The 14,550-nt window shown below is 37.3% G+C and overlaps 1 protein-coding gene across 1 annotated transcript in view; it reads left to right on the top strand.

Moving 5' to 3' along the window:
* The first annotated feature begins 10,785 nt into the window (after positions 1 to 10,785).
* The window catches only part of HEPH (hephaestin), a 133,643-nt gene continuing 129,878 nt past the window's right edge, over positions 10,786 to 14,550 (top strand). The window contains exon 1 of the mRNA XM_059385240.1: positions 10,786 to 10,961. Coding sequence (XP_059241223.1) covers positions 10,786 to 10,961 — 176 coding nt within the window. The remainder of the gene's footprint in view (positions 10,962 to 14,550) is intronic.

Genomic DNA, 14,550 nt, shown 5'->3' with positions numbered 1-14,550 from the left:
GGCCAAACACAATCTAAAAGAATTTGCCAACACCAAACCAGCCTTACTTGGATATTAACTTCTTATTGGATATATCATTTGTAAATATATTTTCCTATTCAGCAGGTTGCTTTTGTGTTTTGAAACTTAAATGACTTTTTAAAAAATATTTTATTTATTTATTTTCCAGAGAGAGAGAGAGAGATCACAAGTAGGCTGAGAGGCAGGCAGAGAGAGAGGGGGAAGCAGGCTCCCTGCTGAGCAGAAAGCCTGATGCAGGGCTTGATCCTAGGACCCCAAGGTCACTACCTGAGCCAAAGGCAGAGGCTTCACCCACTGAACCACCTAGGTGCCCCGAGACTTAAAGGACTTTTAAGTACATTCTGGTCTTGTGCTTCTCAAATGTGCCTTTAGAGTGAGAAAGATTACTTGCTGGTGCTCCATGGCTAACCACCTTGTCTGAGGGGGCAGCCATACAAATGGGCAGGTCCCTAAATTGCCTTAGCCTGCCCATTTTCTTTCTCTTATTCCCACTAGGAAATCTCCACCTTCACCTTCTATAGATAGTGAGGGCTTATTATAACATTCTTTCTAGGGAAATAATTTTTTTCAAAAAATAATTTTGAAAAATGGTAACTCTAAATCAACTTCTGCATTTTATAGGTAAAGTAATTGAGTCCCATAAAGGCAAAATGACTTGTCCAAGATTATCTATGTTTTCTTTAGTAATATAACTAGAACCAAGATCCTTGAAATATTCTTTTTTTTTTGCATGAATTAGTACAACTTGTTTTCTAAGAATAAGAAAGGAAAATTTAGATTAATTTCTTTATTAAAATTTGAAATGATAACTTATTTTCTGGAATTTACTTTTTGTCAAACTTTGTGTTAAATAGTTCATATGATTAATTTTATTCCACTTTTCATAAAAGCCCTATTAACAGATACTATAATATCAACTTTACAGAGGTATAACTGAGGCTTAGAAAGATTTAATGATTTTTCCAAGGTCATAGACTCAGGAAGTTGTTGAGTTGGGATTTGTATCCAGGATGTCTGATTCTAGTTTCTGTGCTCTTAATAAGCTGCCATGTTGCATGTTTTTATATTGCAAATCAGTCTACAGCATGAGTATTCCAACTATAGCTTGTGGGGCAAATCTGTCCTGCTCCTTGTTTTTAAAATTAACTATTACTTGTTCATAGATATACCTAATGTGCTGTAATGGGCCATTTTAATAGTTATAACAGAGAAAGGCTATATGTTCTCCAAATAAAATATTTACTAACTGTTCCCTTACTGAACTAGTTAACCAACTGCTGTTCTACAGGTGTTGACTTATACATTCTTTAGGTGACCCCTGAGGAAAGGTTCCAGAATTGCACCCAGGATTTGTAGACGTAGGCACTGTGTGCCCTCACAGTGAATTGCTGAATGACTAATATAAGCTCAGAAACCTAGTCTTGTTGGCCTCCTGCTGCCTTCACTGTGTTGACTTAAGTGTGTCTATATGATCTGTTTCTTGTATTTTATGAGTCAGAACAGAGGCCTTATCCCCTCCACTCCCTGTCATAAATGTCTTAGAGCCTGGACTTGGATCTCAGCTTAATGGGTTTGTTCACCACCTTCCCCTTGTAACTTCAAGGTCTACATATGTGCCAAGTAGGGGAAGAGGTAGATAACCCCAAGGGCTGCTATGGCCTGATTCAGCTTGCTTTGATCACTAATCTTTTCTGAGTGAACTGTAACTTGTGACTCCTCCCTTTTCCCTTCTGATTGCTTCTACTTGGCTAAGCCTGGGGTGCAGTCTGTGGGGTAAGCTTCTAAGTTTATAGGCACCCTTAAGTACCTTCACTGGTTTATGACCCATACTTTGTTCCATCAGCTCAGTCTTTGAAAGTTCTCCTCTTTGGACCCTGATCCAGACACTTCAAATCCAGGAGAGAAAAATGTGTTGAGCCTGCCTAGAGAACAGCATTTGCTTCTAGCCAAGATCTCATCACAAAGTAAGGATATTAGGTGGTATAAGCACCATCATATCTGTCTCCTTCTAATACCTGGGTCTCGTGGGTAGATGCAGTCCTTTCCAAAGAGGTATGGAACTTTACCTTTTCTCCACAAATTACTCTGTACCTATTCTTTCCTTATACTTTGCTTTTTTGAAACCTTTCTTTTCTACTCTTAATGTAAAAAGTATGTTATCTTCATAGAATCCCAGATCTATAAATTTATAGAGTTGGGAGGGTCCATATCTAATTCAAGGTCTTCTTTGTACAAACAGAGAAACTGAGGCCAGGAGAAAAGAAGAGTCTGAACCAAGGCCACATGGTTGATTACCGCCAGAGCAAACCAGGCCTGGAACCTAGGTGATCTGACTTAGGCTAGTCATTTTTCATTACCCTCTTTCTGGTAAGAATAAGGATGGCCTTAGATTTTAAAAAAAATAATCCGGACTCACATTTTCTCCTGAATTTTAGGGCCCATTTGCTTTTTTACAGTATTTTTTAATAAATTTAATATTTCCAATTTTTCTGGGTTTTCGTAGGTTTTAGGATATTGATCTCTGTTAATCCAGACTATATTTTAGCTACATTTGTTCTCCTTGAGGGAAAATGTTGGTAATACAGTCCTGGGTTTTCACTCTAGGAATTGCTAGAAATGGGAGAGGTGGAGTTAATGTACATGAAAAAAAATTCTAACCGTGACTGGTGCACAGCAGGCACATAATTTTGAAGTCACTTTCTTCATCTCAAAAAAGTTATCTTGTTTCTCCCCTTAGCAACACAGCATGATAATGTGGTGGCTAAAAGTCTAGAGGGGCCCAGTAAAATTCCCCTTCTCTTTTAACTTCCTAACAGTGTGACCTTGTACATGTTACCTTCTTTCTCAGAGCCTGGTTTTCTTCAGCTGTAAAATAAGAATTAGAGTAATTGTTTCACAAGATGATTATGAGACTTAAAGAATGCTTGTAAAGTAGTTATCATAGGGCCTGGCATGTAGAAAGCTCTTCATTTTACTACCAGTTTCATTTTTTTTTCTATTATCAAGCAACCATGCCTTAGAATAACAGGCAGGGCTTACAACTGTGTTTCACAGCAGAAGGAAAAAATTTGGTGGGTGTGGGGGCCCTTTGCACATCTAATAAGTCTTCCAAAAGACCCCATTTCTTTTTTTAACATCTTAATTTAATTTTGTTTTTCTCAGTGTTCCAAGATGCACTGATTGTGCACCACACCCAGTGCTCCATGCAATACATTCCCTCCTTAATACTCACCGCCAGGCTCACCCATCCCCTCACCCCCTCCCTTCCAAAACCCTTAATTTGTTTCTCAGAGTCCAGTCTCTCATTCTTCATCTTACTCTCTGAATTCCCCCAGTTCTCTTTTCCTTTCTTTCTCTTAATGCCCTCCATGTTATTAGAGGGCTGATGGAATTTGTCCGTGAGCTTTGTTCACACTGACAGTGCATTCTCCTCCCCCTTTCAGCAAAGACCAACTATCAAGCTTTGATAAGAAAAATGCAGCCCACCCTCCTGTAATTCCTCCTGAGATCCTAACTGGGATGTGTTAAAACACCCAGATACGATCAAAGAACCATCCCAGGTTTTGTACCCAACTGGGCCAAGCAAGACATTCCAAAAGTTTACTTTTGTGGGGAAAAAAAGCACCCAGCATTGCCCTCTCTTCTATTCATTTCACTACGGTAACACTGGCCAAATTGGAACCTTGGGCTTATTTATGAGAGAGGATCTGTAACTCAGGATACTGACCGACCAGGGCTGGCCAACTCATACCAGGGGCTGCAGTTTAGCATCACTGGGCTGCTGACATAAATATAGAAGGGTTTACCCTAGCAAAGGTAAGCTTTGTTTCCTCTCTTTCCAAATCCTACCTCACCTTCCTTTCTTTGCAAAAACCTTTATTTGGCTGGGTTTAGGGGACTCCTAGGTCACTGGGAAAGTCAGTGTCAAAGAGGGTGGAGGAAGCTTGGCTGGGTGGGCAGGAAAGTTAAAGTGAACAAGAGGCTCCTTTCATTTCTCTCACCAAAATTACCAGGACCACACTGGGGTGACTGCTTTAGTGATAGTCACAGAGTTTTATAAAATAGTTAATTTTCTTGTTGAAATAATGTACTCATTTTCTGCTTCACAAATTGAGGAGTTTATCTAGGTGATAGATCTTCGCACTACATAAATGGGAACCTCAAACACTTAAAAACAACCACTTGGTTTTTATATTTTAAGATCCGAATTGGTGTAGAATAAGCCAATAAATGATAGCTGAACCAAACTATCAGTTTTAAATCAAAATTGTTACTCATGTTTAGTGTCTAAATAGCAGAAATATTTTAGAAAACATGGGTTCATCTTCTGGCTTTGCCAGTAACTGGCTGCTTGACTTTGAGCAAATCCCTTTACCTCTCTGACCTCAGTTTTCTATATGTCACATGAAGGGATTGATAAAAGTTGGTTTCTGAAAGTCTTTATAGATATATGAATCTATAACACATTTGAGCTTTTTACTAAGCATCTATTGTATTCCAAGCTCTTTGCTAGGAACTCAAATCCATGATTTTGTTTTAACTTTGAAACAGTCTTGTGAAATAAATACTCCCATTTTTGGATGAGAAAACTAAGACTCAGGTAGGTACAGGTGATTTGTTGAAAGGTCACATAGCAATTACAGGAAAGAAGAAGGATTTGCATCCAGGTCATCTAATTTAAAATTAGTTTACTTTCTATGATACTGCAACTGAGGTATGAGGAAATAAAGCAGTCTTATTACCAGAAACACCAATATGCAGTGGAATCATATTGTCCCAGGAATGGTATTGTGGTGACACACTGGACATTATTGCCAGGCTGGGGAATCAGAAATCTTAGGGTCTAGTACTGGCTTGCAGGATTTCAGGTGAGTTTCTTCCTCTCTGGGCCTCAATTTTCCCATCTTTGGCATGCTAGGATACAGTAAAATGATTAAATAATAATATGAATTGTACTTGTACTATCTGGAACGCTTTGGGGCTTTTAACATTTTCTGCATTTTCCCTCCCAGAAGAGAAAAGCCGATACCTACTGAAGGTGAGAAAATCCCTATATGGAATCTATTTTTTTAAAGTTTTTACTCAACTTATAGTTAATTAACATACAATGTACTATTAGTTTCAGGTGTACAATATAGTGATCCAATGTTTCCATACAACATTGGTGCTCATCACAAGTGCACTCCTGAATCACTGTTACCTATTTAACCCTTCCCCACCCACCTCCCCTTTGTTAACCATCAGTTTGTTCTCTATAGTTGAGAATCTGTTTCTTGGTTTGCTCTGCACCGCCCCCCCCCATTTCTTTCCTCTTTGCTTGTTTGTTTTGTTTTGAGTCACAGGGCGAAGAAAAAATATTAAAACATTAAGAAAACAGAGAATCAAAGGTCAATCTTGATGGAGAGTTCTATTAGAAGGGCTGTCAGGCTTAGAGAAAAACCTCTAAAATTAGCTCAGCACTCCTGTGTTCAGTTGAATGATCTTTTGTCTAGAAGAGCCTGTTCAGTCCAGTGTAGCCCAGCAGAGGAAGAAAGATGGAGGGAGAGAAAAGAACACTGTGGCATTAAGGGAACAACTTGCAAATCCTAGGAAAAACAGTAATGCAAATTCTTTTGGGCAATGGGGACCAGGCCCATGTGGCATTTTGATGACAGGAAGATGAGGTTAAGGAAGAAGAGACTTGATTTGCTGCTAAATTTCTCCCTAAGGCTATTTTCAAGGGTATATAATTAAACTATGTCTAATTCCAAGTAGCCCAGAAATTCATTCACCCTTTCTCTCTTTCTCTCTTTTTCCATCTCCATCTCTCCCTCTCTCTGTTTCCACCTCTCCTACTTTGGGCACCTCTTCATTCTGTATTTCTTGTCTTTCCTTTCTTCTCTTTTCTACTTTTCTTTTCTTTCTCCCTCTCTCTTTCCTTCATTTCTTCCTTTTTCTTTCTTTCTTTCTTTCTTTCTTTCTTTCTTTCTTTCTTTCTTTCTTCTTCCTTTCTTCATTTCTTTTTCTGTCTTCTTTTGGCTTTCTCCCAGGACTCTTCCTTACCTTACATATTTCATTTTTTTTAACCTTTCCCTTTCATTTTTTCTCTTGAGTCTGGCCTTTCTTTAGGACTTCTTTCTCTGGATTCAGCTGAAAGAAAATATCCCTGCCCAAGTGAAAATATTACATAAGGATTTACATACTTTAACTTATCAAATTTTCACAGCAAACTAATGAGGAACCCAAAGCAGAGACTATCTCTATTTAAGAGATCATTGCCATGCATGGCTCAGGATACAGATGACTTGCTCAGTGTCATACAACTAATACATGATGATTCCAGAAATAGAGCCTATTTTTCTCTAGGGTCTGAAGATTTTCAGTTTTTACCATTAAATATCCAGGTGATCCTTAAGGAATTCTATGGGTTTTCTTTTCTTCTGTTCTTATAGTGTATTGTAAAGCCAAATTAAAAATGACAATAACAACAATAATAGCAACAACAAATACAGCTTTGGGAAGAAAAAGAGGAAATCAGTAGAGACAAAGAAAACTTTTTTTTTCAGGTGACTATTAAATTCTCAATGCTATCTCATTCAACTACAACTGAAAACAGTATTCAAACCTGTCTATCTGACTCAAAAGTTCTGATATTTTTCATTATATCATGTTGTTTCCAAAGAGACTAATCTCAGCCAAATACATGTCCTGTATGCTTAACATGTGTTGCTGTGTGTGGGAAATTATGAGTGTGTACATGTTGTGCCTATATATAAAATGTTAAATCATAGTGATCCTGGTAAATTTCATTTCTAAACCTATTTCCATCTGTAATAGTAATAACCACTAATACTTTTTGATCACTTACTTAGGCACTTGATCACTTACTTAAGTCCTATGCACTTATAGATTAATATTCATTTAATCTTCCAACTTCTCTGCAATATAGCTAATAGTATTAATTCAATTTAAAAGGTGAAAAGACTATGTCTAGAGAAATGAAATAGTTTATCAAGTCACACAGGAAAAGTGGAGCTAGGATTGGTTTAGGTAGTCTGATTTCAAACCCTGTGTCCTGGATGTGAAACAGGGAAGACAATCCTTATCTTACAAAAGTTTGAGAATTTAAAAATGGCAGATATAAAAATCATACTATATAGTGGGAAGTGCTAGGCAAATGCTAGGTAGTATTTTTTATCAGGTTTTATTGTCTAGCTCTTTTGGTTATTAGTCACCACCTTTGGAAGGCAGCTATGCTCACCACTATACCACCAACACTAGTCACCACCTTTGAATGGTTGCTCATTGTATGCTGAAGGTCTGTACTGGTTTATTTACAGAATATTTTCACATTTATTATGGAATTCTCTAATTGTGAAGCTCTTACCCAGGGCAGTTTTCTCTCTAGTTAAGTGAGTTTAAGGTATAACAACTTTTAAAAAACAATCTGAGGGGTTTGAATTGGAGGGTGGGTGGGAGGTTGGGGTACCACCTGGTGGGTATTATAGAGGGCATGGATTGCATGGACCACTGGGTGAAAAAATAATGAATACTATTATGCCGAAAATAAATAAAAAATAAATAATAAGAAAAAAAGGTACAACAACTTTGCTGGCATCTTTCTGAAAGGGGAGTTTAAACGATGCCTAGGTTATATCCAAACTTTTATTGAACAAATGACACCCCTTTCCTGTCAAGTGTTCCAGGGCATTTGTGTTACTTATGTGGGACTATATTTAGACATATGTAAATGTACCTGTGTTTTATCAGTGAGTGGGAGTATTGGCAGACTGTGAGAGCTTAAAAGGATTCTTTGAGAGCTCTTTATGTAAAACATATTTTTGTAGTTCTGCATTTTTGCATTTCATTATATTCTCAAACACTCATGACCCCCAAAAGTTAAGAACTGTATAGGGCAGCTCCATTATATTATAGGTAGGGAAATTTGGGCTTAATAAAGTGAATTGCCAAAAATTACTCTTTGAAATCAGTGGCAAACTTGAACCAGAGTCAACTGGTGGGAAATTGTATGTTTGTGTCAGCTTATGGCACTCTAGTAGTAGCTGTTTATGGTATAACTATAGAGCCCCCATCACCATTTTTGGCAATAGATACACAAAGACCTCTAAGATATGACATACATCTTCAAAGAGTTTATAGTCCAATCTGATAAATAAAGACAGTTCATGAGCCAACTCACAGAATGGTAACACAAATATAAAGTCCAACTTAATGCAGTTGGGTGTTATAGAGAGTAAGTGGTCTATCAGAGGTCACTGTTATGGAGAGCCTACAAGGGGCTTTCTGGGGAAATTAGGATTTAAGTTAGCCCTTAGAGTAGAAATGTAGAACATATGGTTTGTCAGGAGAGAGTAGAGATAAATAAAGTGTAGTCAGGTGGGGGAAAGAGAAGGAAACCAGCAGTTACTTTGTTATGTTCTAAACATGAATCATACTGGGGCCCTTTCACGTAACTTTTCTAATTTACTTCTACAAGGTTAACATTATTATACATATTTTATAAGTAGGAAAACAAGTTTCGAGTGGTTATGTATTACCCAAGTCTACACAACTGGTCAGTGGGAGACCCAGGTTTTGGAAAGAAAAACCCAGGAGCAGGTCCTCCTCTATATCAAGTGTTTTCTGCCAAATGTCATATGGAGACTTGGAATTAACACTTGATCCATTGCTGTATGGGGAAGGTACTGAGATTTTGTAGGGGAGTCTATTGTTTTGTTTATTAACCAGGGTAAATATCTAGGTCTAGCCAGAGTAAATATCTGGGAATTTTCTATGTGAGTCTGTATATATTTTGATTTTCTATTCTTGATTAATCGTCATATTAATATATGTAAGTCTGTATATACCTTTGATTTTCTATTTTTGATTAATAGTCACTATCTCATATGTATAGGACTAGAATTCAGTGAAATTATTTATATAAACCACTGAACATTGTGTTTAGCATATAGTAATCTCTCAATGAATGGTAGCTTCGATATGTATTACCCTCATCATGAATGAGATTAACTAGGTGTATCTCTTGCTATATGAGTATATGTGTATTTCTAGAAGTGATTATAACAACATGTGGTTACATATTGCAGAGTGGATGGGACTTTCACAGATATATCTATGGCTATAAGTAGATGCATGTTCTCTGTGCTTATATGTATATGAGTATATTTTGTGGAAGGTGGTATAGTATGGTGATCGAGAACACGAGTTTGAAGTCATACTTTCTGGGCTCACAACTCAATTCTACTGATTGTTAATGAGGTGACCTTGGGCAAATTCCTTTACACTTCTGTCATGCAGTTTCTTCTTCTGTAATTTTGGGATAATAATGGCATATGTTTCATATTGTGGTTGTGAGGATTAATGATTTAATCTATATAAAACTCATAGAATAGTATCTGGTTTGCCATTCACACACAATAATATTGATTTATTGTTGTTGTTATTAAAGTATAAGACTCTGTGTGACAGTGCGATTTTATGTGTGCATGCAAGTGTTTGCATTTCTGTTTTAGATAATACTGCATGCACTTATGTCTGCTTTTATATAAGACTGCATGAATTTATGTATTTGTGTATTTATATTATTGTCTATATTTCTGGTTTTGACCATAGCTGTGTATGATTTGACTGAAGGCTTCATCCCAACCCCAAGAAGTCCAGCCTTTTGGCTGATGTACTGGATTGAAAGACTAGAGACTCAGTTCTGACTCTGACTCAGGAATTGTTCTAATAAAATGTGTTTGTGCATAGCAGAGAACATTTCTTCTAAGATGCTAACATTTCCCTCACATACTTTCACTTCTTTTGTTTCATTATTTACTTTTTTGAAGCATATTACAAATTCAGAAAAGTGCACAAATGCTAAATTCATAGCACAATATATTTTCACAAATGGAACACACCCATGTAGCCAGTATGTAGATCAATAAATATAGCATACCTACAAGCATTTATCCTCTTCTTTTCCCAGTCACTTATCTCTTCCTAAAGGGCAAACACTATCTTGGCTTCTAACAGCATAGATAAGTTTTATCTGATTTTGTACTTTACCTAAATGAAATCATACAGTATGTATATACTTTTGTTTTGTATCTGGTGTCTTATTTCTTTCTGCAATGTTATATTTGTGAGAGACATCTATTTTTTTTATTTGTAGTTGTAGTTTATTCATCATCATTGCTATATAGAATTCCACTGTATAAATAAAATACAGTTTACTCATTCATTCTAGTGTTCATTGACATTTTGGTTATTTCTTTTTTTAGGTCTATGAACATTCCAGTAAACGTTTTTTGGTGAATTCTCATTTGTTTTTAAACAATTCATAGAGGATGGAAAGTGGCAACAAAAGAAAAAGAGGTATAGGGAGAATTGGTGACTTGATTTAGGTGCCAGTGAGTGAGTCAGTGACCCAACCAAATTTCTGGTGCCCGTTTCCTAATTCTTGGGCCAGATTACATTCTTCCTTTTACACTGCTGAAGGGACTGTATCCAGACTTCTAATCTGAAAGAAGCGATGCATGATTATCACTATAAGTGGCCTTTCAACTTTGGTCTCCAAAGTCCAATATACACAGATCATTGAATGTTTCTTGAATTGAAAGAGATCAGGTAAGGGAGAGATTCTGAGCTAATTCTTTTTTTTTTTTTTTTCTTTCTCAGGTAATTGGTTTGGCTCTTGCCTCTTCAGTTTTTCAGACACAGGCAAAGACCTTTGTTTTCTTTCTCTCTTAACAGCTATTCATCTGACAGATTCCCAGAGTAATGTGGGCCATGGAACCAGGCCATCTCATCTGGACTCTGTTCTTGATGCAACCTTTGTGGCCCCATCCAACTGATGGGGCCACTCGAGTTTACTACTTGGCCATCCAGGATGTGCAGTGGAACTATGCTCCCAAGGGAAGGAACATCATCAGGAACCAGACTCTGGATGACGACACGTATGTGTAATCATTTGTGGATCCCTTGAGGTCAAGAGGTAGCCTTTTAAATATCTTTTACTCAGGGTGTGTTAGCAGCCAGCTCTTGATCTTCATGGCCATATAATCAGTGGTACATTTGCTGGTAAGAGTTATTTGACTCAGGAGACAGCAACCTACAAGGAGTCTTCTTTTCCACACTGAGGTGCCTCAGCGTTTTTAGGGTCTTAAATGATATTCCATATTCTCTTGATTTGAAAATGGTAGCTACCATGCATTCAAAAAAAGAAAGAAACATGAAATATATACAATATTCATAAGATGTGTGTGTTGGAACTATGCTCCTATACTTTAGTGGAACTACATTGATATTGGATATGTGAAAATGTGAAAAAAAATGTGGTAAGCCTCAGAATCAAGGTAATAATAGTAGTAGCTATGAATTATGTAACAGTGTCTCTGCAACAGTCACCATACTAGAAATATACATGCTTTCTCTCACATAATTATCACAAAAGCTCGAGGAGGTGAGTATGAATATTCTCATCTTACAGATGAGAAAACAGATTCAAGGAGATCAAGAGCCTTGCCCAAGTCCTATAGCTAGTAAACAGAAGAACTGGAACTTAATTTGGACAATGCTAGTACTCTTCTCACCATTTTGCCTTTCAAAGATTCCATAAGATTAGTATTTCTTAATGTTTGAGCCTTGCTATGTTCTTCAAATATATGTTAAAAACTAATGTATTAAAGAATCTTTTGTGATCATGATTCACTTTACCTCCTCAAATCCTCAGAATTTTCCAAAGTTGAATATAATATCTAAAAGATCCCTAGTATGTATTAGAGTTAGAAAAGCAGCTACACTTTCTGTTTGTTTGTTTGTTTTTGACAAACCACCTACTTATCCATCTAGTTTTGGAGTAACACAGACTTTTTATTAGAGGTGTCCTTTAGGGATAACTTTATTAAGTCCCATCCCCAATTTTATTATTTTATGTATTTCTGTGTTTATTTCCCTCACTATAGCACATACCCTTCCCAATGAGCATCACCCAGTGACTCCATCCCTCCAACCCCCTTCCCCTCCAGCAACCCTCAGTTTGTTTCCTGATATTAAGAGTCTCTTATGGTTTTCTCACTCCCTGATCACATCTTATTTCATTATTCCCTCCCTTCCACATGACCCCCCACACTGCCTCTCAAATTCCTCATATCACTGATATCATATGATAATTGTCTCTCTCTGATTGACTTATTTTGCTTAGCACAATACCCTATAGCTCCATCCACATCATTGCAAATGGCAAGATTCTGTTTTGTTTTTTGATGGCTGCATAGTATTCCATTGCATGCATCTATATGACATCTCATATAAAGGGCTATATGAATCTATATGCATGCAATGGAATTATATATATATACATGCATCTATATGCATGCAATGGAAATATATATATACCACATACATACCACATCTTCTTTATCCATTCATCTGTTGATGGACATCTAGGCCCTTCCTACAGCTTGGCTATTGTGGACATTGCTGCTATAAACATGACAGTGCTCCTGCCCCTTCAGATCACTACATTTGTATCTTTAGGGTAAATATCCAGTAGTGCAATTGCTGGGTCATAGGGTAGCTCTATTTTCAACTACTTGAGGAAACTCCATACTGTTTTCCAGAGTGGTTGCACCAGTTGCATTCCCACCAACAGTGTAGGAGGTTTCCCCTTTCTCTGCATCCTCACCAATGCCTGTCATTTCCTGACTGGTTAATTTTACCCATTCTGACTGGTGTGAGGCGGTATCTCACCGGGGTTTTGGTTTGTATTTCCCTGATGCTGAGTGATGTTGAGCATTTCTTAATGTGCCTGTCGGCCAACTGCATGCCTTTGCAGAAATGTCTGTTCATGTCTTCTGACCATTTCTTGATCAGATTATTTGTTCTTTGGGTCTTGAGTTTGATAAGTTCTTTATAGATTTTTGGATACTAGCCCTTTATATGAGATGTCATTTGCAAATATCTTCTCCCATTCTGTCAGTTGTATTTTGGTTTTGTTGGCTGTTTCCTTTGCTGTGCAAAAGCTTTTGATTTTGATTAAGTCCGCATAGTTCATTTTAGTGCTTGCTTCCCTTGCCTTTGGTGATGTTTCTGGAAGAAGTAGCTGCAGCTGAGGTTGAAGAGGTTGCTGCCTGTGTTCTCCTCAAGGATTTTCATGGATTCCTGTCTCACGTTGAGGTCTTCCATCCATTTTGAGTCTATTTTTGTGTGTGCTGTAAAGAAATAGTCCAGTTTCATTCTTCTGCATGTGGCTGTCCAATTTTCCCAACCCATTTGCCCATTTGTTCAAGAGACCATCTTTTTTCCATTGGACATTCTTTTCTGCTTTGTCGAAGATTAGTAGACCATAGATCTGAAGGTCCATTTCTGGGCTCTCTATTCTGTTCCCTTGATCTAATCTATATGTCTGTTTTTGTGCCAGTGCCATACTTTCTTGATGATGACAGCTTTGTAATAGAGCTTGAAGTCTGGAATTGTGATGCCACCAGCTTTGCTTTTCTTTTTCAACATTCCTTTGCCTATTTGGGGTCTTATCTGGTTCCATATAAATTTTAGGATTATTTGGTTCATTTCTTGGGGAAAAAGTTGATGGCATTTTGGGAGGGATTGTTTTAAATGTGCAGATTGCTCTAGGTAGCATAGACATTTCCACAACATTTGTTCTTCCAATCCATGATCATGGAACGTTTTTCCATTTCTTTGTGTCTTCTTCAATTTCTGTCATGAGTACTCTGTAGTTTTCAGAGTACAGATTCTTTGCTTCTTTGGTAAGATTTATTCTTAGGTATCTTATGGCCTTGGGTTCAAGTGTAAATGGGATCAACACCTTAATTTCTCTTTCTTCTGTCTTGTTGGAGTATAGAAATGCAACCGATTTCTGTGCATTGCTTTTTATATCCTGACACTTTACTGAATTCCTGTATGAGTTCTAGCAGTTTTAGAGTGGAGTCTTTTGGGTTTTCCACATAAAGTATCATATCATCTGCAAAGAGTAAGAGTTTGGCTTCTTCTTTGCTGATCATATGTCTTTTATTTCATTTTGCTGTCTGATCACTGAGACTATGACTTCTAGTATTATGTTGAATAACAGTGGTGATAGTGGACAGCCCTGCCATGTTCCTGACCTTAGGGGAAAAGCTCTCAGGTTTTCCCCATTCAGAATGATATTCACTGTGGGTTTTTCATATAGATGGCTTTTATGCTATTGAGGTATGTATCCTCTATCCCTGCACCATGAAGAGTTTTGTTCAAGGAAGGATGCTATACTTCATCAAGTTTTTTTTTTTTCAGCATCTATTGAGAATACCATATGGTTCTTGTTTTTTCTTTTATTAATGTACTGTGCAACCTTGATTGATTTGCAGATGTTGAACCAACATTGCAGCCCAGGAATAAATCCCACTTGGTCATGGTAAATAATCCTTTCAGTGTTCAGTTGAATCCTACTGGCTAGTATTTTGGTGAGAATTTTTGCATCCATGTTCATCAGGGATATTCATCTGTAATTCTCCTTTTTCATGGGGTCTTTGTCTGGTTTTGGGATCA

The sequence above is a fragment of the Mustela nigripes genome, chromosome X (genome assembly GCF_022355385.1).
Source record: "Mustela nigripes isolate SB6536 chromosome X, MUSNIG.SB6536, whole genome shotgun sequence".
NCBI lineage: Eukaryota > Metazoa > Chordata > Mammalia > Carnivora > Mustelidae > Mustela > Mustela nigripes.
This window is presented reverse-complemented; position numbering and strand designations above follow the sequence as displayed.